At 61.7% G+C, this 24049-nt stretch overlaps 1 protein-coding gene across 1 annotated transcript in view; it reads right to left on the minus strand.

Moving 5' to 3' along the window:
- The window catches only part of LOC117653538 (carboxypeptidase B-like), a 59452-nt gene extending 35860 nt beyond the window's left edge, over positions 1-23592 (minus strand). Inside the window, exons 1-2 of the mRNA XM_034399280.1 lie at positions 23433-23592; positions 23279-23331 (exon numbers count right to left, since the gene is read on the minus strand). Coding sequence (XP_034255171.1) covers positions 23279-23331; positions 23433-23438 — 59 coding nt within the window. The 5' untranslated portion in view covers positions 23439-23592. The remainder of the gene's footprint in view (positions 1-23278; positions 23332-23432) is intronic.
- Positions 23593-24049: the final 457 nt, after the last annotated feature.

The following is a 24049-nucleotide window of genomic DNA, read 5'->3' on the forward strand; positions in this document are numbered from 1 at the left end:
TCCCTGCGAAATGGCTGGCACTCCGTTCCGTTCCAACGCGTCGCAGCTTCGCAGGCCTCGCACACGACGACGCAAGCGTGCGGTTCAAAACCGCCCCCGTCGCCCCGCGTGTCCTCCTTCTCCCCCTCCCCCGTCCGCCGCTGCCTTTGGCTAACAGGTTGGAACGGATATAATGGAACGTAACGGATTGGATATGGCCAGATTGGGGCCCGGCGGCGGGCTCATTCCGAAAGGCGCGTCGTTTCTCTGCGTCGCACTGCCGGGGCGTCGCGTGGGGGTGCGAGGGAGACGCGACGCTGCAATTCGTAACCAGCGTGTGACAGCGAGGCAGCGAACAGGCCATGTAAATGGCCCTGGTGGCACCGAGACCTGCTCCACGCGCTGCTGCAGGCTCCTACTGCCAGGCCACTGCAGGCCACTGCCTCACACGCGGCCGTTCGGACATTATACTTTGAAATGTAATAAGGCCCCTTTCCCCTTCCCTTTCCCTCCCTCAGCGGCCGCCGCGGCCACCGCGTGTGTTTCTGCATGGCGGGGTTTGGCGGGTTTGGCGCGGGCTTGTTTCGCGTCGAAATGTCAAACGAGCGGCCCGGCCCTCCCCGCCCCGCCCCGCCCCTTTGACCAGTGGTGCCGCCAGCAGCAGGGTGCGTATCGCGATGATGGCGGTGGAGGGGCAGCACGGCCTTCATGTGGGGGCGCGCGTTGCAACATTGGGCTTGCACTCCTCTGACGCGCGCGGCGTGCAGCGGCAGCCTCTCTGCGCCTCGCTCTGCGCGGTGCCACGTGATTGAGTGATTACCCACCTGTGTCGTGGGGGAGGGGCGGGGGTGGGGGTCACCCCTTTGGGTCGCGCTGCGTCGCGCTGCTCCGCGCTGTCGCTCGCGTCATGAATCACACGCTGCCTGCTCATCGGGAGGATCAATCCTGCCACCATCGGCCTTGCGTCCACTTGGCACTCGCGACGCGCAGCCGGCCGATGCCTCGCTCCGTCCCTCTCGCTCCCCCACGGCCTTTGGAGCGGCCCGCGAGTGCGAGAGAGAGGGCCGCGTGCCGCACCGCCGCGCACAAATCACACCGCGGGGCGACGCGGCAGACGCGGCCGGCGGCCTTGCCCGCTCCACTTTTGCCTCGTTTAAATTCGTCCCACTTACCTGCGTCAAGCGGCCCGACCGTCGGACTGGGCCGGTGCGCCGCTTACTCATTCTCAAGCCAGCTTCAAACGGCCGACTGCCCGGTCATCGAAACCTCGCCGCCGATCATCCCTGCAGCACTGCCACAGCGTCCTGGTTAGCAGTCGACGATTTCCGGTACACTGAAAAACCAAACGTAGTCTAGACGAGTGATGAGTCAAAATGGCACCCATCTGACAACACCAGTGGACCGGTCCACACCACGTTTGGTTTTTCAGCGTATCATTTATTTGTAAAAACATACGTGGCTTTTCGAGTCGCGATTTCAAGCCCTGTCAGTCCCCGTGGTCAGTCACCTCGGCGCGCCAGGTGTGCAGTACGCCTGCTGTGTCGTCTGCCGTCCAACACTGTGCCGCACCGAGCCAGCCCATTGTGCTCCACCTCGGACAGCATTTTGTCGTTGTGAATATTGAACCGTGAACGCAAACCGGCCGCACTAGACGGATGGCCGCTCTCACTTCACTTTTATTTCCGTTGCGGTGTCCGCCAGCTGTTCTCCCCCTGTCTGTGCGCTGTACTGTTTTTTTTTCCGCGGCCGTTTGGGTATTGTACAGTGCGGCATAAAGGCTTGCAGGGTCCGACGCGCCGCACCTCGCCCCCTGGAGACCTGCCCCGTCTAAAATAAAGTCCCGCTCGGTTATTTCCCATTTTGCGTGACTGTATTCCACCGCCGCCTACGGCCGCCACTGCCGGCGCTCCAAAATAAATAAATGCGCCAAGCCCCCGGGACGTGAAATGCGCGGAATGGCCCCGGCGATGGGTGTTACTCGCAAAGTAGCCGAAGAGGGCGGAGGGGAGGGGAGGGGCGGGGCGGCCGGGGTCCTCAAGATACGAGAGCGCCGGGTCGCGGGGCTCGATGTAATACGATTTCCATTCGAGTTGGTAGCCTCGCGGCCCCCGCCCCACCAGCGGTGCATAAGAGTATACAGTGCAAGACGCGCGGACAACAGGCGGAGGACGGCCAGACGAGTAGTGCCTCTTGCCCCGGTCTTCCTTCGCCGATCGGTAGCCATTGGCCCCACGGCCACCCGAATGGGGAAGTGACTAATGTTCTCTCTCTCTCCCTCTCTCTCTCTCTCTCTCTCTCTCTCTCTCTCTCTCTCTCTCTCTCTCTCTCTCTCTCTCTCTAGCATTCGTAGAGGTCTTCCACGAGTGCGACAGAGACTAAAAAGTGGCCGCCACTCGGAATCAGACGACTGTGGCACCCCACTGTTGGCACCAGTGTCCGCGCTTCGGGTCGCGGCACGGTGGCTGCACGGAGCGACACAGCACTGTTTGGAAACAGCGTGCTCGTTGCAGTATTTGCAGAGGTGCGCTGATGGCTTGTTTAGGTGTGGCGCTGCTCCATTCATTAGGGGAATTCAATTAGTTGTGCCGCCGAAAATATACGGGCCGGCCGTCTGTGCGTGGCAGTGTTAAAACCTGCTACGAGGAATTCGGTCCCGGAGTCAGTTCGGAGGATTCTGAAGGCATCCCGCGGGGTGGCCGTCCACCACGTCCGCTCCATGAAAACTTCAAGTTAAAATTGTTTCGCTGTATTTAATTACGAAAATTGATTAATTTGGGGTGCAACGAGTTTGGCAAGCTGAGTACAATGGTGCGTCGAAGGGCTGGAAAACGAGCGTGTAAGTGTGGTCAATGCGCCACGCCGCACTCAACGAGATTAGCACCGCCACTATTAGTTTGGTGAAAGCACGGCCCGTTGCAGTCGGTTCGCATTTGGCAGTGTAGCCAGCAGCCTCGGCTCGTTCCACTCGTCCCGGAGAGGATGCATTCATTTCGGCCACAAAGAAAGCACAGTGTCATTGTTGGGTGCGGCTGTACCACTGTGCCGGGCAAACGGGCCGTTAAAAACAGCCCGCCGCGCAGCAGAGGCAGCAGCAGCAGTGGGCTCCGGCAAATATTTATGAATTTTCATCTGCCAAGAGGGCAAACCTCATTGCCGATGAAGACGTATTCCGAAACTTCGTAAAAAGAAGGAAGGGCAGCGAATGCAAATAAATTATTCGGGGAGAGTCCAATGAGTCGCGGAGCTCTCCTTTTTGGTGCGCAACGACGTCACCCGACCGCCGACGCGCGAAACCGGCCGCGTGGATAGTTAAGGATATTCAGTAAGAATTTCAAACTAGAGATCACGACAATTCACTCCTCTTATCGCCAAGAGAATCTGTCATGAAAAACTCGCACTTTAAAGAGCATATTTGGCTTGATTTTTTCACAAGAGCAAATCTTGGCCGACTTAACTCAGATTTATTTGCCAGTGTGGGTCTTACGGTCCTCCACCTCCCGCCCGGGCGCCCATCCGTGAAAATGCCAGCGCAAAGGTTGCTGCCGGGGTTAGAAGGGCACCTTAATGTCGGGTCGGAGAGAAGGGAGTGGAGGGTGTGCAGGGCAGGTCCCGTCCAGGCGTGGCGCGCTGAACAGCTCAACTGCACGTCAACTATCGAGAATTTGAAATGCCGTCTGAATTTCGTCCACGCTCTGCCTCCGCTGGGGCGGCCGGTAACAAGTGGGCCGTGCTGGCGTGCCATGGCGGTGCAGTGCAGTGGCGGCGCCGCGCCCCTTCATCACCCGCTGCGTGTTGGACATCCTCCAGAGTAATTCCCCTGACAGATAATAATTTTGTGCTGCGGGCCGGCCGAGCGGGCCGGGCGGGCGAAGCACAGGCGAAGCGGCGTCGCCGCCGGGAAGTGGCGAACAAATTGCACGCCGCCTATCCATCCCGAGCATCCCGAGTCGGTGCCAACCAAATCCAACAATGTCAAAACTTGCCTCTCTGCGAGGCTGCGCGCCGGCCGGGGCTGCGCGGCGAGGCACGCCGTGATTAAGCCTAATTAACTGGATCAGCTCAGGTGGCTGGCGGCTCGGCTCGGCTGGCTTGCAAATCACAGGGCTGGTCGCTGGGGGCGCCGCCAAGGGATGCTACACCTGTCGAAGCTCGGCAGGTCGCTGAAGGTCGAAGGCAAAAGGGCGCGCGGACGTCAACTGCAGCCATAAAGAAGTCCATTTGTCTTGCGTAGTGTAGCGGCCCCACCCCCTGGACGGACGGGCGGGATGTCCCCACCGCCCTGCCAGGCCCTGCCTGCACTCGCTGCAAAACCCATTCCGGGGTCCTGCCTGACGGCTTTGATGGAGAGCATCAGGCCCGCGTTCCACATATTCCCATTTCCCGGACAGATTTTTGATCGATCAGACGGACGGCGTTTTTAGTCGCCGTCGTCTCGTCCTCGACTTGGCGGCGCGGCCATGGCCGCCGAGTTCGGAGCGGCGCGGAGCGGGGACGTACAGTCTAGGCGGAAAAAAAAGTAATTGTGTGGCGGCGTCGCTTTAAGGCCGCCGAGCCCAGCGTGGTGCAGTGGGAAGAAATCAATCATCGCAGCCTGTTTCGCCCTGTTCAGCCTGTCCACGCGCCCGCTCCCTGGCCTGGAAGCCTGCCCGGGTGGGGCGGGGCGAGGAGGGGCGGGGCGGCAGGGGGTCTCGTCTAGGGAAGCCCTCTCGCCCTGACATCTGATCCGTGGCAACCCGTTGTCAGTCAGGCAGACGCCCCCGCCCCGCCCTGCCTCGCCCTGCCACACACAAGCTCACACCCATTTACAGGAAAATCGATTCCCATTTTTGTGAGTTAGCGCTTTGTTCCGAGCTCGCTTAAATATTTGGCATGCTATAGTAGGTAAAAAAGTGTGAGGTCCAGAAAGTTCATAAAACAAGCATTTATGAAATGGCAATACTTTTGAAGGGTTTTATTAGAGTTTTTCATTGCGGTTAGATCAACTGGGGCTAGCGCCCAAATTGACTGCAGATGAAGAACACAACTGGGTCCTAATTTAGCCGGTCGGACGTGTAATAATCCCCAGCAGGGCGTGGCGGGGCTGCCACCAGACTGACTCCGGGCGGCTACACCGGTCTGTCTCTCTCGCGCTGACGGGGCACCCCCACAGGAGGCGAGCAAGACAGCACGATGAAGAAGCTCTGTTCGAAATCAGCCCGCTGCCCTCTAGATTGAGGAAGGTGACTGGAAAATCCCTGCGGGACGCAGCGTCGGCAGGGGGCGCTCTTGGAAGGGCCGCCGCACCGGCGGTGGGGCGTTGGCGGCGGTCTTTGGGGAGGCGTTGGTCAACCCCTCTCCCCCTGCCTCCCCGCTTTGCGGAACAGTCACTGTGACAATGAGAAGTTAAGACGGGCGAAGGCAGGAGAGTATACGCGGCAATTAGACAGCACGGGGGAGGCTTTGGCGGGAATCTGAGGGCGCCGTGGTGCGCCATGGCCAGCCAACCCCTCAGCACGCTGCAGCGGGGGCGGCTGGGAAAATAGCGCGACGAAGCCTGGCCCAGGCCTGGCCGCCTCGCAGGGCTCCGCAAGGCTCCACAAGAAAGGCCCCACGAGGAAGGCCCCACAAGAACGCCCCACCAGCCCCACCACGAAAATAACGTTATATATCACCGCGCCGGGACCAGCGCTTAATCTCCCGGGATAGAATAAGGAAGGGTTAAGGGTTTGACTCGGCTGGCGAATCGAGGAGAGGGCCCGTGTGCAATTGTGCAGTGCGCCGGAACGCGTCGGGGGCTTTGGCCTGACTTTGCCTGGCTTCGCCTGACTTTCGCCCAGCAGAAGCGCAAAACAACGACAATGCTAACTTTCGACGGCGATATCTCGACCCCACCGAGCGTTCAAAACGCGTTGAATGATTAAATTTTTAAATTCACTTTCCGGTTCTACTATAGTCTCACGTATTATTTTTGTAATTGTGAGTAAAAGACACTGAAAATTTAAAACGATTTCTGTGACAAATTTTACTGTGTACAATCTGTGCTGCGACCACGCTCCCAGAAGCAAAGAGACACCAGCACTCGGTCCACGGCTCCGAAGTGCTGGGTCAGCGCGTACACTGGGCCGTCATGTACTCCCACTGCTGCACAAGGAGTGCAGCGCGCCGCTGGCAGGTTTACAGCCGGAGGGCGAAGAGCAGGGGAAGGGGGAGGGGGTATGCTGCAATGATTTGTTCCGGCGTTTAATTAGCTGAGCCAGCCGGCACCTCACGGGGAACTAACGCGAAAGTAAAAGGGAATGAGACAGTGCGAGACAGTGGAGCCAAGCCCTGCCCCTTTAACGAGGACGACGTTATTTCGCGTTTCGTTTAAAGGCCAAGTAACGGCGGCCGCCTTTACGAGTCCGGGCCGCGACTCCACGGTGGGGGATGCGAATCAGTGTGTTGCCGAGGCAGTGATGGCGGAAACGGGATGGGGAAGTCCAGGCCTTGGAGGTCCTTGGACGCCGTTGGAAGTCCTTGGACACCGTTGGAGGTCCTTGGACACCGTTGGTGGTCCTTGGACACCGTTGGAGGTCTTTGGACGCCGTTGGAGGTCCTTGGCCTTTGCAGATCGGGATCGGGCCGCCGGGCGGAGAGGTATCGCCATTCGCAGAGACCCGGGCCAATTAATAGCAAGACGTCTCTCGAGGACGGTGAGGACGACGAGGCGACGGGGACGCGCTGCGGTGAAGTTTCCCCCCCAAGTTTCCGATCAGAGTTGCCAGGTACTGACGCCGTGCCCCGCCCCGCCCACCCCGCCCTTCCCAGCAGATTGCCAGACGCCGTTATTCGTTCCGTCCGGCTGCTGGCCGCGGCGCTCGACGACGTCGGCGTCCTCGAGATCAGAGGACGCCATTTAGGACTGCAACGAGCGCCCCTTCTGCCTGGCTCTGGCTCCACTTCGCAGTGAGAGTGCCCTATCAGTGGGCTGCCTTTGGCTGCGCCCTTTTCTCCCACCAGCGTTCCATTTTTCCGGGGCGCCCCGCGAGTCACGCGTGAGTGCGTGCTGCGTGCATGCCGCGCTGCCGTGCGTGTGCGGCGTGGCGCGCTCGCTTCCGCGCCGCCGGAAACGGCTGCCGCTTTGCGAGGGCGGAAGCGGAAGTCCGCGGTTTATTTCGACCAACCCCCGCGGGTCGCCGCGGGTCCAGAGGTTCGTCCAAACGCCGCCGGAGTCATCTTTTTGCCCCGCAGACGCGGCGAAATTTGGGGCAGGCAATAAAGAAGGTTCTCGGCGTCTTTGACCTGGGCGTCCCTCCGGGACCACAAGGACTGCAGGGCCGTCAGGGCCTTCAGGGCCTGGAAGGGAGAGAGTCGCCCAGCCAATTAGCCCTCTGGGCGGAAGAACGGCCCTCTCGTTCGAGTGGCGGCTCGGTACGCACCCGCCGCGGTGGTCACCGAGGCCGTGGTCACCGAGGCCTTGGTGGTCGCCGAGGCCGTGGCGGTAGTCAATACCGGGCAAGCCACAAGCCGTGGTCTGGCCGACTGGGTCGGACTGAGCGGAGCCGGCTCTGGAGTGACCTGTCGCATTGAACGCTGGATCCCCAGACGACGAGCCTGGAGGCGCCCGAGGCGGCCCTCCCCCACCGGAGCGCTGGAGCCAAACCTCCTGATTCAAGTGGAGCCGGGATTGAGATTACGGGTAGGGTAGGGTGTGGTTGCCGCCTTGCCGCCTTGCCGCACTACAGTCATTGTCCCCCTCCCTCCCTCACAGTCTCGCAGTGTTCGGGTCGGGTAGGTTCTATCTCTGATTGCCAGCGCGGTGCCATTCGGGTCAAGGAGGACGTCCTGCACGGCGTCCTGCACGGCGTCCTGCACGACGTCGCAGGGCGTGGCCGGCCTGGGCCCCGCGGCAAAGTAATTCCACTCGTTTAAAACGGCTGTCCGAGTCGATCTCTGCGAGTGACGCCACAGCTGCGTGCTGTGCGATCGGCCCCGCCCCGTGGCACGGCGCGGCGTGGACGTGCCCCGCTTCTCAAGCGCCGCCCCGCCTCTCCAGCCGCTCCAGCTCCAGCCGCTCGAGCAGCAGACGGCGTTGCGAGTTGACCACCGCCTCCAGAACTGCAGCGGCAGCAGCAGGGCGAGGCCCGCTTATTCGTGTGTGCCTTTCTGTTTACGAAATCATACCGAACACAACAGCGGCGAGGCGGCGCGGTGCGTGAGGACGGTGGCAGTCTGACGCACACTAAATCAGCCCCCGACAGCCCCATCAGCCCGCTTCCCGCTTGCACCGCGTTCCTCGCCCGCTTGCTTGCGCGCTTGCTCGCTTGCTCGTCGGCTGGAGACACTCCCCATTCTCTGCAGGATATTAATTCGGCTTGGCGCCCCGCCGCACCGCACGCAGAGCGACGCGGAGCGCAGGGGGCAGGCCAGGCGCCCTTTGCGGAGGGGAGGGGAGGCGTCGGTCGGACAAAGAGGCTGCGGCCGGAGGGTACGGGGAGGGGGCTCCAACCGCCGCCAATCCTGGGCGATTTTAAGCGGCGTAATCGTGGACCCTGGCGACTAATGATAGCCCAGTTATCGACCGGCTTCCCATCCGCGCCGTCCGCCTGGCTCGGCCTGGTCCGCAAACCTCCCTTCCCCTCGGCGAGACCCCTGACCCGGTGGTATTCATACACGGGGGCCATCGATCAAGCCCAGTAGGGTATTTAAGGGACGCCCCTCCCCACCCCCTCCCCCCGCCGAGGTGCAGCGTGACGACTCTAGGAATAGTGCACGTGGGAAGTGGAGCGAGGTGCCAACGACGTCCGCTCGGCTGACGTGCCGGCGGCGTGGCGTGGCGGCATGCGGGGCCGCCAAGGGCAAGGGCGACGACGACGACGTCCGAGACGGCGTCCTAGACGACGTCTTCCAAGGCGCGGGCTGGATCAACACGCTGAAAGGACCTCTCTGTTTTTCGCCCGCCTTTGTCTCGGCGGCCTGCATGAGGCTGGTGGCTGTGGCCTGAGCTGTAGGTGTAGCCCTAGCCGTGTGCCTGAGGCTGCCTGAGGCTGGCGCTAGCCCTTTCATCAGCTCCAGTCAGCGCCAGAGGATCGCGGACTCGCTCATTAGGCTCCGTGGTGGCGTCCTGCAGTGCTTCCGTCGCTCCGTCTCCCTCGCTCCCAATCGGCGCGCTCTGCGAGCGCGAGGGAGACAGAGAGACCTCGGAATGGGAGCCCTGCTCCGCCGCTCCGCCACTTGCCGCGCTCTCATTAACAGTGACGTTCCAGATTGACGAGCGACGAGCAGGGCGACGAGCAGGGCGACGAGCAGGGCGACGAGCAGGGCGACGAGCAGGGCGACGAGCAGGGCGACGAGCAGGGCGACGAGCAGGGCGACGAGCAGGGCTTTTATTTTCAGCACAAGAAACGGAGTCGTCTCGTCACCGCGCCTGCCACAGGCGCTCGCTCGCTCTCGTCTCGCGAATAAACAATAATAATGATGCTCCCCCCCTCCCCTCCAATCCGCCGAACCAAAAACGTCGAGACAAATGACTTCCCTTTTGTTTCTCGGAAATAAAAAGGGATTTGCCTTATTATTGGAAGGGGTGTACCGGAAAAGCGGAAAGGGACACGGAGCCTTTGTTCGCTTTGCTCCCCATTACCGAGGCCATCTCTGTCGACGAACATCAGCACGCACACAGTGTGCCACACACCCGCCAACAGACACACAGCAGCCCTCCCAGGCCTGCCATGCCAGGCCTTCCAGCACGTGCCGCCCCTTGCGACCCCCGCGGTGACGGTGACAATCCACAAGTAGTGGCGTTGGCACTGGCGGCCTCGCCCGGCCTCGCCGAGCCTTGGCAGGCATTGCTTCCGTTTCCGGTGGCAGAAACAAAAGAAAAGGGTTCTTTGTGCGCGTTTATGGCCCCTCCAAGACGCTCACGTGGTGTGCGGCCGTGCCCGGGTTGAAAAATTGCTGCGGGCACCAGCCAGCGTCACGCTGCCGGAGCACGGCCTCCATCGGCGACGTGCTGGCGGGGGGGACGTCGGCGCCGTGGTGGTCGCGGTGGCCCCGCCCGCCGCGGCCCTGGAATCCGCCGGGGGCCCTCCCTTAGAATGCTCGCCAAAGTTTGGCCCCGAAACACGCGGCCGCCGGCGAGGACCACAAAGGCGGCAGCCAGGTCGGCGGGGCGGTCCCGGCCTGCCCCGGTCGGCCCCGCGAAACAATTGACGAATACTTCAATTACTGCGCCATTACGACCGGCGCCATTCAGCCGGCGAACCGGTCCCCGCCTCCCCCGGGCACTTGGGGGAGGAGCGGGGCGCCGCGGCGGTGCCAGGGACGCGGGCACGCCGCGCGGTGCCGCGCAGTGCCGCGCAGTGCCCCTTTTACGGCGCTGCCGCTGAGAGGCGCTCGCCAAGGCGGAGGTGGAGGTGTCCCCGACGAGGTGCGGAGTGGCCGCGGTGCGCCGCGGTGCGCCGCACGGGCCTTGACGGCGTCACCAGGGCCGCGGCGGAGTGGCAGCGCACGCCAGCACCGCACCGAGAGACGCGGTGGGACGCGTCGAGCAGAGCAGCACTCCGGCCGTTTTCCCTTTATGATACGGCTGCCTGCCCTCCCCTTCGCGGCCCGGGGCGTCCAGTCCAGACCGTCCGGCTCGCAACGGCCGAGCCAGAGGCAGTCAAAGGACGCGTCCATCTGCGAGCCCGCCGCACCGCCGGGCCGCCGCGCCGCCGCAGCGACCGCGCAGAAAAAGGACGTGTCGGTAATCCCGTCCGCACGCTCCGCATGCACTTCATCAAGGCCTTGTTTCACGTGCGGCCGAGCGGAAGGCTGCTGCCGCGTGCAGCGCCAACGCCAACGCCCCCCAGCGGCAGAATGACGCAACCACTTTGGAGCGGGTGCAGGGGGCGGCCGGGCGGCGCGGACCCCGCTGCTGCCAACCTAAGGGAAACTTGGCCCAAGGTCAGAAGCTTCTTGCACATTACCAAGTGAAACGTCCCTTCCGAACCATTCAACTCTGGACAGTTGGCAACGCTCCGCGGCCTCCGCCCTCCGGCCCCTTCCCCTCAAGGAACGTGATATGAATATTTTAGACGCGGGGAAAGAATTCGCCGCGAATATACAGGCAATTTGTGCGGGAGACGCGGGACGTACGTGGCAGTCATATCTGAATAAAACGCTGCACTTGGCGCGCCTGGCTGCCTGCCTGCAGGAGGAGCGGGGCGGCGCCTGGAAGCATATCAATTTTTGACGCGGCGGTCATCGAGGTGGAACGAGTTTCAAACACGGGCCTCGAAACTTTTGAAAGGACGGCTATCGACACACGGTGCGCCGGCAACGAGGAGTTACAGTTCGCTCATGCACAGAGAAGCCTAAAGATGAAAGTCTGTAATTTTTTTTAGTATTTTTTGTAACGTACTGTTCGTCAAAAAGTAATCCACAGTTAACGACCGCTTTGAAAAGCAATAAAAACTACAATGAGCCTGGATTCAATAGCGCCGAAAATTCGCCGTATCGAGCCATGAACATAATGAAAGAGAATTCCAGCAACATCATCACGAGCACGCTGAAGCCAAAACGCACACAGTCATTGAGAAACGCTTTTCGTTTCACATCAGAGCGGCGCAGTTGTTGTGCGCGCCGTGTGGAAGAGAGAGAGAGAGAGAGAGAGAGAGAGAGAGAGAGAGAGAGAGGGAGAGAGAGAGAGAGAGAGAGAGAGGAGGAGGGGGCGCGAATCGGCGCAGGCACAGGGTATGCGCTTCGTTTAGAACGGGTCAAAGGAGAGAAAAGAGGGTGAAAATAAAATAAAGACGCGACACATGCGGGCGAGGAGGGGGAGTGCGGTTGCTAATTGAGGGCGCGCAGGGCGGGCGAGCGGCGGGGCCGGAACAGGTTCACTTAGCTGCACGGAGATAATAGCAATAACGAGGACGACGACAACAACAACAACAAATGGCGAAAACGAGAGGGTGGAGTGGGAGGGGGAGGGGAGACATCAGCCTGGCGCACACATGGGTGATCGCAGCCATTCTGCGGTGCACTGCTCTGGGGCCGCGCAAAAAGGGTGCCGAGGGGATGCGAGGAATTTATCAATCCGTGCCCCTTCTCTCCGTCCTCCGCGCCCCCCGCCCGGACCCTCCAGGGCCCTCCATCCCGCGCCACCCTCAAGAAGACGCGCTGGTCGCACGCGGCGCGAGACTGGGCGCCTTGCCTTGCCTTTTCACCGCACCGCCCCCCCAAACTTGGCACCGCACAGCGCCTTATATTTGCTCGGCTGCTCGGCGCCCTCCCCCTCACACCCCCACTCGCTCTCCGCGGCCGCACTCGTCCGATTCATAAAGGCGCACTGCTGCGCCCACACAACAAGGCCCCCCGCGGCCCCTCCACGCCCTGGGCAACGCGAGGCAAGGCAACGCAATGACTCAGTAATGAACCGTGTCTCCCCGACGGTGTATGAAAAATTGAGCGGCGCATTCACTGCGCTCCTGGAAGCTGGAAGTGGCCGGCTGGACCAAGGGCTGGACCGCGCGGGCTGTCGGCTGCTGGTCGCTGCCTGAGAGGGACGACGGGGGCAACTGGGGCTCTCGGACACGACCTCCAATTGCAACCCTCCGCTTGTTTTCGACACACGGGCCTCCGCGCCGCCGTGCTGGCCGGTCCCGGGGCGGACGCGGCGCGCGGGCAGGCCGGGCAGGCCGTCCAGGGCCGCTCCGTGGCGGTCGTCATCGGGGCGGTCGGTCGTGCGCGCGAGTACGCCGACGGACAAAGCCCGGGTTTACTGCGCCGTAAACAATGTGCCACTCACTCTCTTTACGATGAAAAGGGAGGGAAAAGTTGGAAACTGAAAAACAAAATACGGACGCACAGCTCGATATTATGGAAGATGGCTCCAGGAACGCTGCCCCCCCCCCTCGCGCCACATGGAACGAAAACCCATTATAAAAACACAACAATGTGGGCTATTGAAGCGCGAGCCTGTTTAGCGCCCGTCGTCCCATTACTTCTGCGCCAGCGACGAAGGCGAGGTGAAAAAAATAACTCGATCGAGTGCCAAACAGACAAGGACTATCGGCCGGACAGAAACGTTGGTAACTTGTCGTAATGGTTTTTCGTTAATTTTTGGGGACGTTCTCGTCGCCACGACGAGTCGATTACTAATAATTCACCCGAACGAAGTTTATCAGCGCGGACATGCCTGGTGCGGCCGATCACCCTGGAAAAGGAGGGGCGGGAGAGGAGGGGAGGATGTAGGTTGGAACAAATGAAACAAATTACTGGGCCACGCTTTCCTATCGCTTGCAAATTTATTATTATTATTATTTTTTGAGAAAAAATTGCACGTGAAATAATATTTAGCCGCGTTTGTTTCCTGTTCCCTCTGGTGCAGACGCTGCAGTCGCTGCAGTCGCGCACTCAGCGACACGTGTCCGACTGCACCTATCCGTGTAGCGTTGCGAACTTTTTTTCAGCCCGCCAAAAAGAGGACGGCGCGGCGGGGCCGGAGGCGAAAAAAAGAGAACAACTATGAGGAGCCATATATGCATGCAGACGAGGGTACACTTGTCTACCGGCCCCGGCATCGCTCTCTCTCTCTTCTTTTACTGCCGTCTTTGATTCACGGTGGCCCCACACTCCCCCACCCTCAGGGCAGAATGATTTGGATGGAATGCTCGCTGGCATCGGCCCCCGCATCGGCCCCAGGTGAGATATTTGGGACAGCCCCGCGCGGCCGGTGGGACAGACAGACAGACAGCACACACGCCCTGTATTTCGCCGAGATTTCCCATGGTGGCCCCACACTGGCGGCCCCACACTGGCGGCCCCACACTGGCGGCCCCACACTGGCGGCCCCACACTGGCGGCCCCACACTGTCCACACGGCGCCAGCCCGGCCGGCCGAAAGACCGCAGCTTCGTCAGCGAAGTCACCAGACCGGGCGCTGGGCGCGCTGGGCGCGCTGGGCCTGGCCGCGGCGGGGATGGCCAGCGCGGCAGTCTGCGCCGACAGGGGCGTACAGTGTACACACGGCCCTTGCGAGATGTGCCGTCGTCAACGAAAATACGGTCTCGTGTGTCGCTGGAAGCGTCAACATGTCGTTATTTGCAGTCGCTTTGGCGCAAATCGATGAGTGAGGAATTGTCTACGGTGGGTGACCTGAAGCCGACCAGTTTTGAGACATCCTGACGACCACACGGGTGACCTTTTGAAACGGCCTTGTTTGTTCTAATCCTTCCTCTCTCTCTGGCCAAAGGCAAACAATGACCACCACGACTGCGATACCTCACACACGGCAGTGCATAACTTTGCAGTTTCAAGCAGGGTCAGCTAGTTGTCGGGCTGTTTGACGATGTCGGCCCTATGTCGGCCGGGTGTTGGGTCATTGCAGGTCGGCCGACGTCTGACATGGGTGCGAGTGGTTACCCCCTGCCCCTCCCTCGCCCGGCCCTACGCCCCCCCCCCCCCCCCCTTGCGCACACACTCACCGCGTCGTCCCGGCCGTCCCGGCGTGCGTCTGACTGCCGAAGACAGCCGGCAGACAGAGTTGGCCGCGCTCGCCGGCAGCCCGTCGGGCCCGTCGGCACACACTCCTACAGAATCCGGGCCCTGCAACCCTTCCTGTAGTGCGGTCTGCGGTGGCAGACTCCCTTTTCGAGATTCTGAATCCACTTTGGACAAATCATAAGAACGCGTAGAGACAAAATATTTTTGCCTCTACCAATGGAACGTTCTTCAAGAAAAGATACTGGTAAAACGGCATGACTTGACGGAGCGGCAACATGCGGGAGAAGTCGCACCAAGTTGAGCCCCCCGCTGACGATCCGCGTCCCTCCAGTCCGCGCCATTCATGTCACTCCTAAAAAGATAAATCCTGGCCGAAACTAAGTACGCCCTCGCGGCAAGCGGCTTCGCTGCTTCGCCTCGCTGCGCGACAGGTGCTGCGGGTCCCAGCGCGTACCGCTGCTGCCCCGCGGGGTTTCTTTTCAATTGCCGAGCGCGCCATGACTTCCGAATAAAAATCAAGGCGTCGTGAGAGCTACTCGCTGCTGCCTGGCTGGCTGCTCGGACTGTCCGGCCGGCAACGCCACGCCCATCCGCAGTGGCAGCCAGGCAGGCAGGCAGCAGGGCCGAGCACGACAAGGCGGGGTCAACGGGGCGATAAAACACTCGCGAGGAGTTAAAAGTGGAGACGGCGTCGCTCTCCGCTCTCCAGCGAGCCGCTCCGCTCCAGCCGCTCCGCTCCAGCCGCTCCAGAGGGACCCGAGCGCCTGCGAGGTAGGCAGCACGAGGGCTCCCCTGCACCGCGGCTGCCTACCCGCCCGGCGCTGACCGCTCACGACTCCGGCCGCCCTCCAACAGTGGGCCAGAAGACCGGCGCAGGCGGCCAAAACTCGAGACGCCTTTTGAGCTCCAGAGTCGCTAAACGGGACTCGAACCGAACGTGTGACCCCACCAATGGAGCAATCCATTGGTGGGGTCACACGTCCGGTTCGACTCCTGCTTAGCGACTCTGGAGCTTAAAACGCGTCTCGAGTTTCGGCCGCCTCCACCCGTCTTCTGGCCCACTGTGCCTCCGCGACCTTCTCTTCCTTTCTCACTCGTCGCGTTCTACGACGGCCCGGCTGTCTGCCAGCTCGGTCTGCCCGGCCGTCTGCTGGCCGTCCGCACACGAATCCACTCGGCCCGGCCGGCAGCGGCTCCTTACTGGTGTAGGTGCTGAATCAACTCATCATGCTCCGGCAGGACCCTCCTTTCGGTTCACCACGTACGCCACGTGTGTGTGTGTGTGTGTATGTTTGTGTGTGTGTGTGTGTGTAACATAATCTCCCTGTTATCCCGACAAAGAATCCATTATTTATCATCTCGAGCGCGGGCCGGCGAGCACGGCCCTGTGCGGATCGGCAGTAGCAGTGTGTGCGCGCTCGGCTGGGCTCTGCGGGGTTCTGCGGGGACGCTGTGCGATGCCGGAGAGCCGCCCTCGTCGCTCTGTCTCTCTCGCACCTCGACGGAACGCCCCGCGAGTGCGACAGAGACGCACGAGCGACGAGAAGACTCTCTCGGAATCAGTCTGCAGGCGGCGCAGAGAGAAGCCCGCAGTGGTCGCCGCCGCAAAAGTGGCGGTATAATATCACACGCGGGTTCGCGGCAGCAGAAACCGGTGGAAAAGCGCGCGGAAAAGTTTTAACAGCGATCATGTAAAGCAGGACGACGACTGGCCTGGCCCTGCCCAGCCGCTCGGAAAAACACACTAATTTCCATTAACGTGCTCCGGACTGCAGCGCGCCACGCTTTCCCGGGATGAAGCATCCCCGCACTTCGGGCCGCGGCATTATTCCGGCGTTCTGGCGTCGAGGAGTGCGCGAGGCGCGGCGGTTTCGAAGGGCCGGGGGGGGGGGGGGGGGCAGGGGAGGGGGAGGGGAGGGGAGGGGGGGGGGCAGGGGAGGGGGAGGAGGTGTTGCAGTGCGCCAGGCGCGGTGCATCCAGTATGAAAAGGGTACGGGGCTCGGGGACCGGGGGGAGCTGAGGGGGGGGGGGGGGGGGGTAGAGAGGGGAGAGGGGAGGGGGAGACATTCCCGGAGCTGGATGCGGCGGCCACTCGCCGTATTGTTCCCGGTGGACGCGCCGTGCCGTGCCGTGCCGTGCCGCGGATGGCTCGCATGAATGTATGGCGCACACTCGGCCCGCGGTACATATTTCAGGGTTTTACGGGGCACAATAAGCGTTTTGTCGGGCCGCGTCGAGCCGTCGCGCCCGGCCAAGTACTGCCGCCGACTGCTATGCGCTGCGATGCTGCGATCACACTCTCGGGGCCGGTGCCATTGGCCGGCGGAAGAGGAGGCATGGAGCTGCCGGGACATTGTCGGGACATGCTCCGTCTCTCTCGCACCCCGGCGTGAGTGCGAGAGAGACGGGAGCACCGCTCGGAGTCAGCCTGCCGAGCGATCGGGACGCCCTGCAAGTGCCATGCCACTGGCAATTATGGCGATCGCGCTTCGCGGCAGGCCAGGGCAGGCCGGCCCGTCGCTGTCGGGCTGGCGTAAGCCTTGGCGTCAGGCAGCGGGGCCGGCAGGGCCTCGGCCTGGCGGGCCGCGAGGACGTCAAGGAGACACCCGCCAAGTGCCGACAGGACCCGCCGCACCTGCAGCAGACCGACTCCGCGGGACGCTCCCTCCACTGCAGGAAATAACCACAACAAAAGTACACAAATTTCTGGCAAATTTTTTATCAGGTTTTTATTGTACTTTCAAAGTACAACAATTGTTGTACAAAGTACAATGGAACCGGCATGACGAGTGCTGGGCAGTCCCGGCCTCGTTGTGGTTTGTACAATTCTCGTTGTACTTTCTACAATCCATGTTGTACTTTCATTGTACAGTTTTTGTTGTACATTTGTTGTACTATTCACACTTTTTCTTGCAGTGTCTCCCTCGCACTCACGACACGTCCCATAGGAGCGAGAGAGATGGGACGACGGCCGCGCTGCTCCGAGTCACTGAAGGCTGGTCGCGGACAGCACTTTCGGCGCTCTGTCTCTCTCGCACCCACGGGGCGTTCCGCATGGAGTGCGAGAGAGACATCGGCGGTGCTGGTGGGACTGGTGGGACCCGCGTGCGGCTCAGGGCCGCCGACGTCTTGTTTCTGGAGGACTTCCCCGAGTCGAATCGCACAGCGCGCGGGCTGCCTGCTGCCTTGCTGCCTCAGTCGCTCTGTCTCCGTCGCACTCCCGCGGCATGCCCCGCGAGTGCGAGAGAGACAGAGCGACCGCTCGGCGCGCGGCGGAGGCAGCGGGGATCCGCTTTGCATACCTCTCGCCAAGTGAAACACCACCACAAGGGCCCTTCTGTTCACAAGGCCCCGGAGAGCGAGAGAGATCGAGGCAGCGACCGAGAGAGAGAGAGAGAGAGCGAGGCTGGGAGGAAGATGTCGAAGAATCTTATTGCCATCTCAGCGATTCCGCCTAAGCATCCGCCGAGCGGAACAGAAAAGACAAGTTGACGATTTCCTCCAGGCGGGGCGGGGCGGGGCGGGGTGGCCACGCGTGCAATACGACGGGGAAGCCATTCTCAGAAACAAACAACGGAATGATCTAATGGTCCAATGATCTCTGAGCTGGCCCGTCGACGAGGCACGGCCAGTGCGTCCTTGTTCGTCGATTGGCTGCAACATCTTAAGTAGTTCTTGAGAGTACTAAGTTTGATAACCGATATAAAAAATCCTCATTGTAACTTTAGTTATGTAATGTTTTTCGCTCCGCACCCCTTCTCGCTCCGCCCCCTCCCACTCCAGGATGGATGTGGCTGACCTTTCTCCCCTCGCGTCCCTACCCTTGTAGACTGATTCCGCAAAACTCTCTCTCTCGCACTCATGTGGCGCTCCGTACCGATGCGAGAGGGGGGGGGGCTCCCTCTCGGAAGCAGCCTGCTGCACTGCAAGCACGCTGCAAGCGAGGCGGAAAGGTCGGCGACGGCATGAATGACCCGACCCTGGAGCGCCGCCGGACCCGCCGGGCCCGCAGCCCCACCCACTGCGGCTTGAATGTCAACACAATGACTCAGGGCCGAGCCCAGGGCCGCCCCGAGCTGAGCCGGAGGGTCGGGCCTGGTCAGGCCGTCAGGCCGGTGAGGAGCAGATAGACGTCGACGTCACTGCCCCCAGCCCCGCCCCGCCTATCCTGGCGGCATACCTGCGCTGCGGCCGGCGTGCCAAAGCACCTAGCGCGCCGTCAACGACTCGCCGTCTAATTTGAAACGTGATTTCGCGAATTGATGTTACGGCCTCGCGCCGTCCATCGCCAGGTGGGTATAAATACTGCGCGGCCCGACGGCCTGCCCGCCCGACCGGCCCGACCGGCCGACGCCGCGGGGAGCCGCCGAGCCCACCCCCACCCCTTTCCAGGGGCAGATAGGGGGAGGGAGCAAACGCTGTCACTTTATGACCGGAAGTGTCTGTCTAAAGAAGCAAGCCGCGGCTTTGGCTTCGCTGCCTCGCTGCCTCGCCCCCAACCCTTCCCAGCGGGTGGTCGCCAGCCCCGCCAGCCCCACCCCGCTTTGCGTGAGCGCGCCTGGCCGTCCTGGCTGCCAGCCCCGCCAGTGCGCTGATTCCGACCGGGAGTTCTCGCTGTCTCTCTTCCTCTCGCACTCGTGCGGCGACCCGTGTGGGCGCGAGAGAGACAGCCGGCGGCATCCCCTTCTCTCCGCCCTAATCAATCGCAGCTTTAAGTCTGGAATTGCTTTTCCATTTGGCCTCCGCGGCGCCATCGCCATGAGGCCGGCGGTGACGTTCAGCGCGAGGATCATTAGGGCGGGGCGGGGAGGGGCGGGGCGTCTTGGGCGCCATTCATTTTTACGGCCGTGTGACCAGCGCCCCAGCGAGGACGGCGAGGACGCGGGGACCAGCGGGGTGAAAGCCGAGGAGGCGCAGGCGGCGGGGGCGGTGCAACCCATCCGCGGAATGGGCTGGGCTGGGCCGGCCGATGGGTGTCAGGGGTGAGGGGGGCCTTCTTCGCCTCCTCTGGCACGGCCTGGCCGCCGTCGTTGTAGCCCGGCTGGCTTCTCATGCCCGTCATGCCCGTCCAGGCGTTCTCCCCTCGCTGCCGCCCCGACTGCCCTTCGCCTGCGTCCTGCACTGCATGTGTCTCTGTCTTCTCTTTCTCTCTCTCTCTCTCTCTCTCTCTCTCTCTCTCTCTCTCTCTCTCTCTCTCTCTCTCTCTCTCTCGCTCCTCTCACACACAATTGAGAAACTCTGCAGAGACACGGCCGCGAACACGTTGCGCCATTAATGAGCCGCGACAGGCTCTGCGTCTGTTGCAGCCAGTTGTCTCGCGAGGTTTCCCCTCCCCTCTCCTCCCCCGGCCAAGATTTCCCCTTTTCGCCCTCCCCTCCCTCGCCGCTCCTCCTGACGGGGCTGTCTGTCGGTGCCGCGGCGCCGCGGCCTGGGGGCGCCTGGGGGCTCCGTGTCGCGGCCAGAGAGGTTGCACGTAACGGAGTGCACTTTCCTGGGCCAGGGCGGGGGCCAGGGCGGGGGCAACCGAAACCCGGATCCCGGATCCGCCGAGAGTCGAGTCGACTCCAACCAGACTCCACTTTGCCGTCTCGCTGCGGGCTAATTCCTGCCCCGGACGCCGAGCACGCCAAGCACGCCGAGCAGGCCGTGCAGGCCGTCCGCGCAGTGCTGCGCGCCGAGGCTGGCGGGGCCGTTTTTGGCGAAACGTTTTGCACCCGGGAACGGGGAAGGGGAAAGGGTCCAGGACGGCGAGAGCGCGCACGGCGCACGGGTTGCTTGGGATTGCAAACGACGACGACGGCGACGCTGCGAGGGGCATTTTGCCTCGAGTGCGCGTCGCTGGAGGCCGCGTGCTGGGTGGCGCTCGATGGCGGAGGGGCCCTCCACTACACTGCAATGGCGGTGCCAAGTGCACATTGTCGCCCCCCTCGCTGCTGGCGCCTCCGCGTCCTTGAGTCCTTGAGCACGAGTAGCAGGAAGTGTCATTGAGGGCGTGTCCTCCCGTGTTCGTGCGTGCGTCTGTGTGTGTGTGTGTGTGTGAGAGAGAGTGTGTTTAGTGCGAGGAATACTAGTACGAGGTACACTGAGTGTTACACATGCTGCCGTGTTGCGAAGTTTGAACCCTCTGTTTCGGACGGTAGCGCGTTGCCGATTCTCGGACCTTCCGTCCCCCCGCCCCTCCTCCCTTTTCCCTCGACGAAGCGTCAGCACTTTGGTCTAAATAAGGGAGGCGCGGCCGCTGCACTGGCGAGAATCTCGCACTTGTTGGAATGGGGACCCGCACACGAAGCGGCCCGAAGATTGCTAAAGGGTGTAGTTGGGAGGGGGTGGGGGAGAGCGGTCCGGCCGCCAGCAGAGCGGCAAAAAGTGGCTCGCGGAAAGAATAAGATTGGCGCGCGATAACGGCAAAGGCACCGTCGCATCGGAATGGAAATGGCTTTCTAAAGTGTCGGCCATCCATACGACCCCCCTCCCCTCCGCCGCCCCCGCCAGCGGGGCCCGTGTCCATCAGAAGCTCGTCATGTATGTTGCAAAGCACTTTGCGAGTGGGGTGGCCAGGTCGACATGCTCCCCGGACGGCCGAAGACCGCAGTGCGCTGGAGGCTGGCTGGAGGCTGGCTGGAGGCTCCAGACATGGCAGGCCGCCGCGGGCTTCGGTGTGACAAATTCATGCTCCCCGCAACAAGTGACGTGCTTTGGCGGGACGGGGGGGGGGGGGATCAGCGACAGGCTGCAGAAGGCTGGGGACTAGCTGGAGGCTGGCTGGCTGAGTGGCTGCCGGCCGAACCCCAAGCCCGGTGGCCGAATCATCGCCTGCGCCAGTCGTTACCTACAAGAAATCGGCGGGTTGAAAGCCGCCTTCCCCGAGTTCCATACACTTCCCCTTGTCCTGCCTGGCCGCCTCGACCGCCGCCCTCCGGGCTCCGGGCCGGGCCCGGGGCCGAAGCAGCGGCAGGGAGGTAATCAAACTCGGAGTAACGGCGCCCGGGCCGGGGTGCCGGGGCTGGCTGGAGGGAGTGTGGGGGCGGCGGGGCGGCGGTGGCGGCGGCGGGGGAGCATTCAGTCCATTCGAAGGTCCGCTCCAGTCAGGGGAACGGTGGTGCCGACAGGTCGTCCGCCGGCAAATACCGTCGTAGTAATGGACAAAAAAGAGAGAAAAACGAAAACCACGAAAAATCCTTTCAGTTGATGCCCCGCGGGACGGAAGCGACGACGGGACAGCAGCCCGAGGACGCCGCCGGCCGTCTCTAATGGCGAAGGGCGGGGCGGGGCGGGGCGGGGCGGGGCGGGGAGCGGCCCCGCGGCCGAAGGTAGACAGCGCGCCCCGCCTTGCATTTCATCGGGTGAAGAGCCCCCGGAACGTAAAACGATTTCCGATACCCTGGCCAAAACCAGCGGCCCACCGTCCCTCCAGGCCGATCCAGGACCCAGCCACACCCCCAGCGCCGCCGCCGCCCCCGACGCATCCAAGTGAGTAGTCGCTCGCCGCTCGCCCCCGCCGTACAGTAGATCAGTTTTCCTCTCGGAGGGCCGCCGCCCCGCCCCCGCCGCCCCCAGGGCCTGGGCCTAGGCGATGGCGCGGTCGCCCCGGCAGCGTAAAACGCCGCGCCGGCCGCCACCTGCCACACCCTCCGCGAAGCACGGCGCCGTGTTCACCTGCTCTCGCCGGAGGTTCGACTCCCCTCGAAAGTAGTTCCCTTAGGCTGGCGACGTGCGTTTATTGCTCCTTGAGGGGATTTAATTAACCTCGCCTCTCGCTGCTCTCGGCGTCACCTCACCGCGCGCCAAGGGGCCTTGATGAGTGGAGCGGCGGCAGCGGCAGCGCGGCGTCCCGGCCGCACCTTTGGCGGCGCGCCGACGGGCTGCCTCGCCTGTCCTTCCTCTCCTCCGAGGGCCGCCGCGTGAGGCTGCGAGGCTGCTTATCTCCTGTCCCGGACAGGCTGCTCGGGCTGCTCGGGCACTCCGGGGATAAAGGCGCGCTCCGAGTCAACCTTAATTACAGAAGGGAAAGTCGAGTTTTGACACGACCAAGTTTCTTTCAAAGTTAATAATTAGAACCGGCGGGTGAGGCGGGGAGGCAGGTGGGGAGCACTGCCCGGCATTGCCGCACGCCGCCGGGAGACGCTTTTTAAAACGCGTCCCTTGTCCAGCAGGGTAGAGCAGCCCTACGTCGGACCGCCACCTGGTGGCCGTGCCGCCGTCAGCGCCGAGACAGGTGCTCGTCGAGTTGACGGAGAAATGGATCCCCTTTGTCGCGAAGGCTGCCGTCTGCGCGCTGACACGGCGTGGCACGGCGTGACACGGCGTGACACGGTAAGGCCGTAAGCGCCACCCTTCATCTTCCAGGCGAATCCCTACGACTGCCAGCAGCGGCCTGCAGTGCCAGCTCGGCGAGCCGAGGCCTGACCCGCCGCGTGATTCAGAAGAGCCCTGTCTCCCTCGCACCCTCACGGAACGTCCCGCGAGTGTGGCAGTGACAGAGCGACGAAACCACTCTTGTGACTCGCTCGGCCGGCCCTGCTTGCCTCCCCGCACGCCGAAAGAGGTAACACTGTCGAGTGTAAGTCAATCCAGCATTCCGACACTTTTCGTTCAAAGTTACAAATACAATGCGACTTTTGACGAGACAATTCGAACTAATCTAGGCAACAAAGGCTGGACTGATCAACAGAGAAACCATTTACTGGAACAGCAGTCTGCATGGCTCACATGAAATTTAACTTGGAGGTGAAACCAGCCTGTTGGTGAAACCAATTTAATTCCGCCAAACTCCGCTTGCATATAAAGTGGTTTCTTATATAATTTTAAAGCCGGCATATGTACGTACTCAGTTGGTTCGAATAAATTTTCTACCTACCTTGAAACTTCTCCGAATAAATTTGTGGACAGGGTGACTGCTCCACACGGTATCTAGTATTCAAAGCAATCCAACACTTCGGCTTGTGTTCAGGCGGGTTAGGCAGACTCCAGCTGGAGGTTATGTGGAGTTGATAAACTTGTTTGATATTTACACGCATTTACACTTCTCCAAGCCACTCGCAGTCCACTGGATGTTCAAGTCTTGACAAATAAATTGAAAAGGCACAGACGATTCGGAAAAAGTCATCATCACACAATACAAGAAACAATTACAATTTTATTGGCTTCGCTAGTAGATGATCACAACAAAAGGAACGGCGGCCAGGGCTGACTGCGAATAAAGAGCAAAACAAAAGAGGCTGAAGGAGTGCTTCGGTCGTTATAGGCAGTCGCGTCGGTAAAACAGTGCGGTCGGCAAGCAGTCGTGGATCGCGCGTCAGCGTCGTCGTAGAGTGAATGAAGTAGTGAATGAAGTGTACATCCGACTCAAAATCTCCAAATGGAGGCAGGCAGAGGTTGGTTGTTGTGAATCACCACTGTTTTTTGTTTTGTTTTTTTTTAGATTTTTCACTGTGTTTTAGGTGTTAGGAATGTTTTGTTCTCTCTTTCTTTTGTCTTTTTTTCTCTCTCTCCCAAACGGTGAGGGAGCTGAATACCCAGGCCGAGTGCTGCCCTCGTGACCGACTGCGCCGACGACGCTTTCACGAGTCCCCGCCCCACCTCGACACTCGCCGCCCCGCCCCGCCCCTGCCGTTGACGAGTACCGGCC

This window comes from Thrips palmi, unplaced genomic scaffold (genome assembly GCF_012932325.1).
Source record: "Thrips palmi isolate BJ-2018 unplaced genomic scaffold, TpBJ-2018v1 HiC_scaffold_8, whole genome shotgun sequence".
Lineage (NCBI taxonomy): Eukaryota > Metazoa > Arthropoda > Insecta > Thysanoptera > Thripidae > Thrips > Thrips palmi.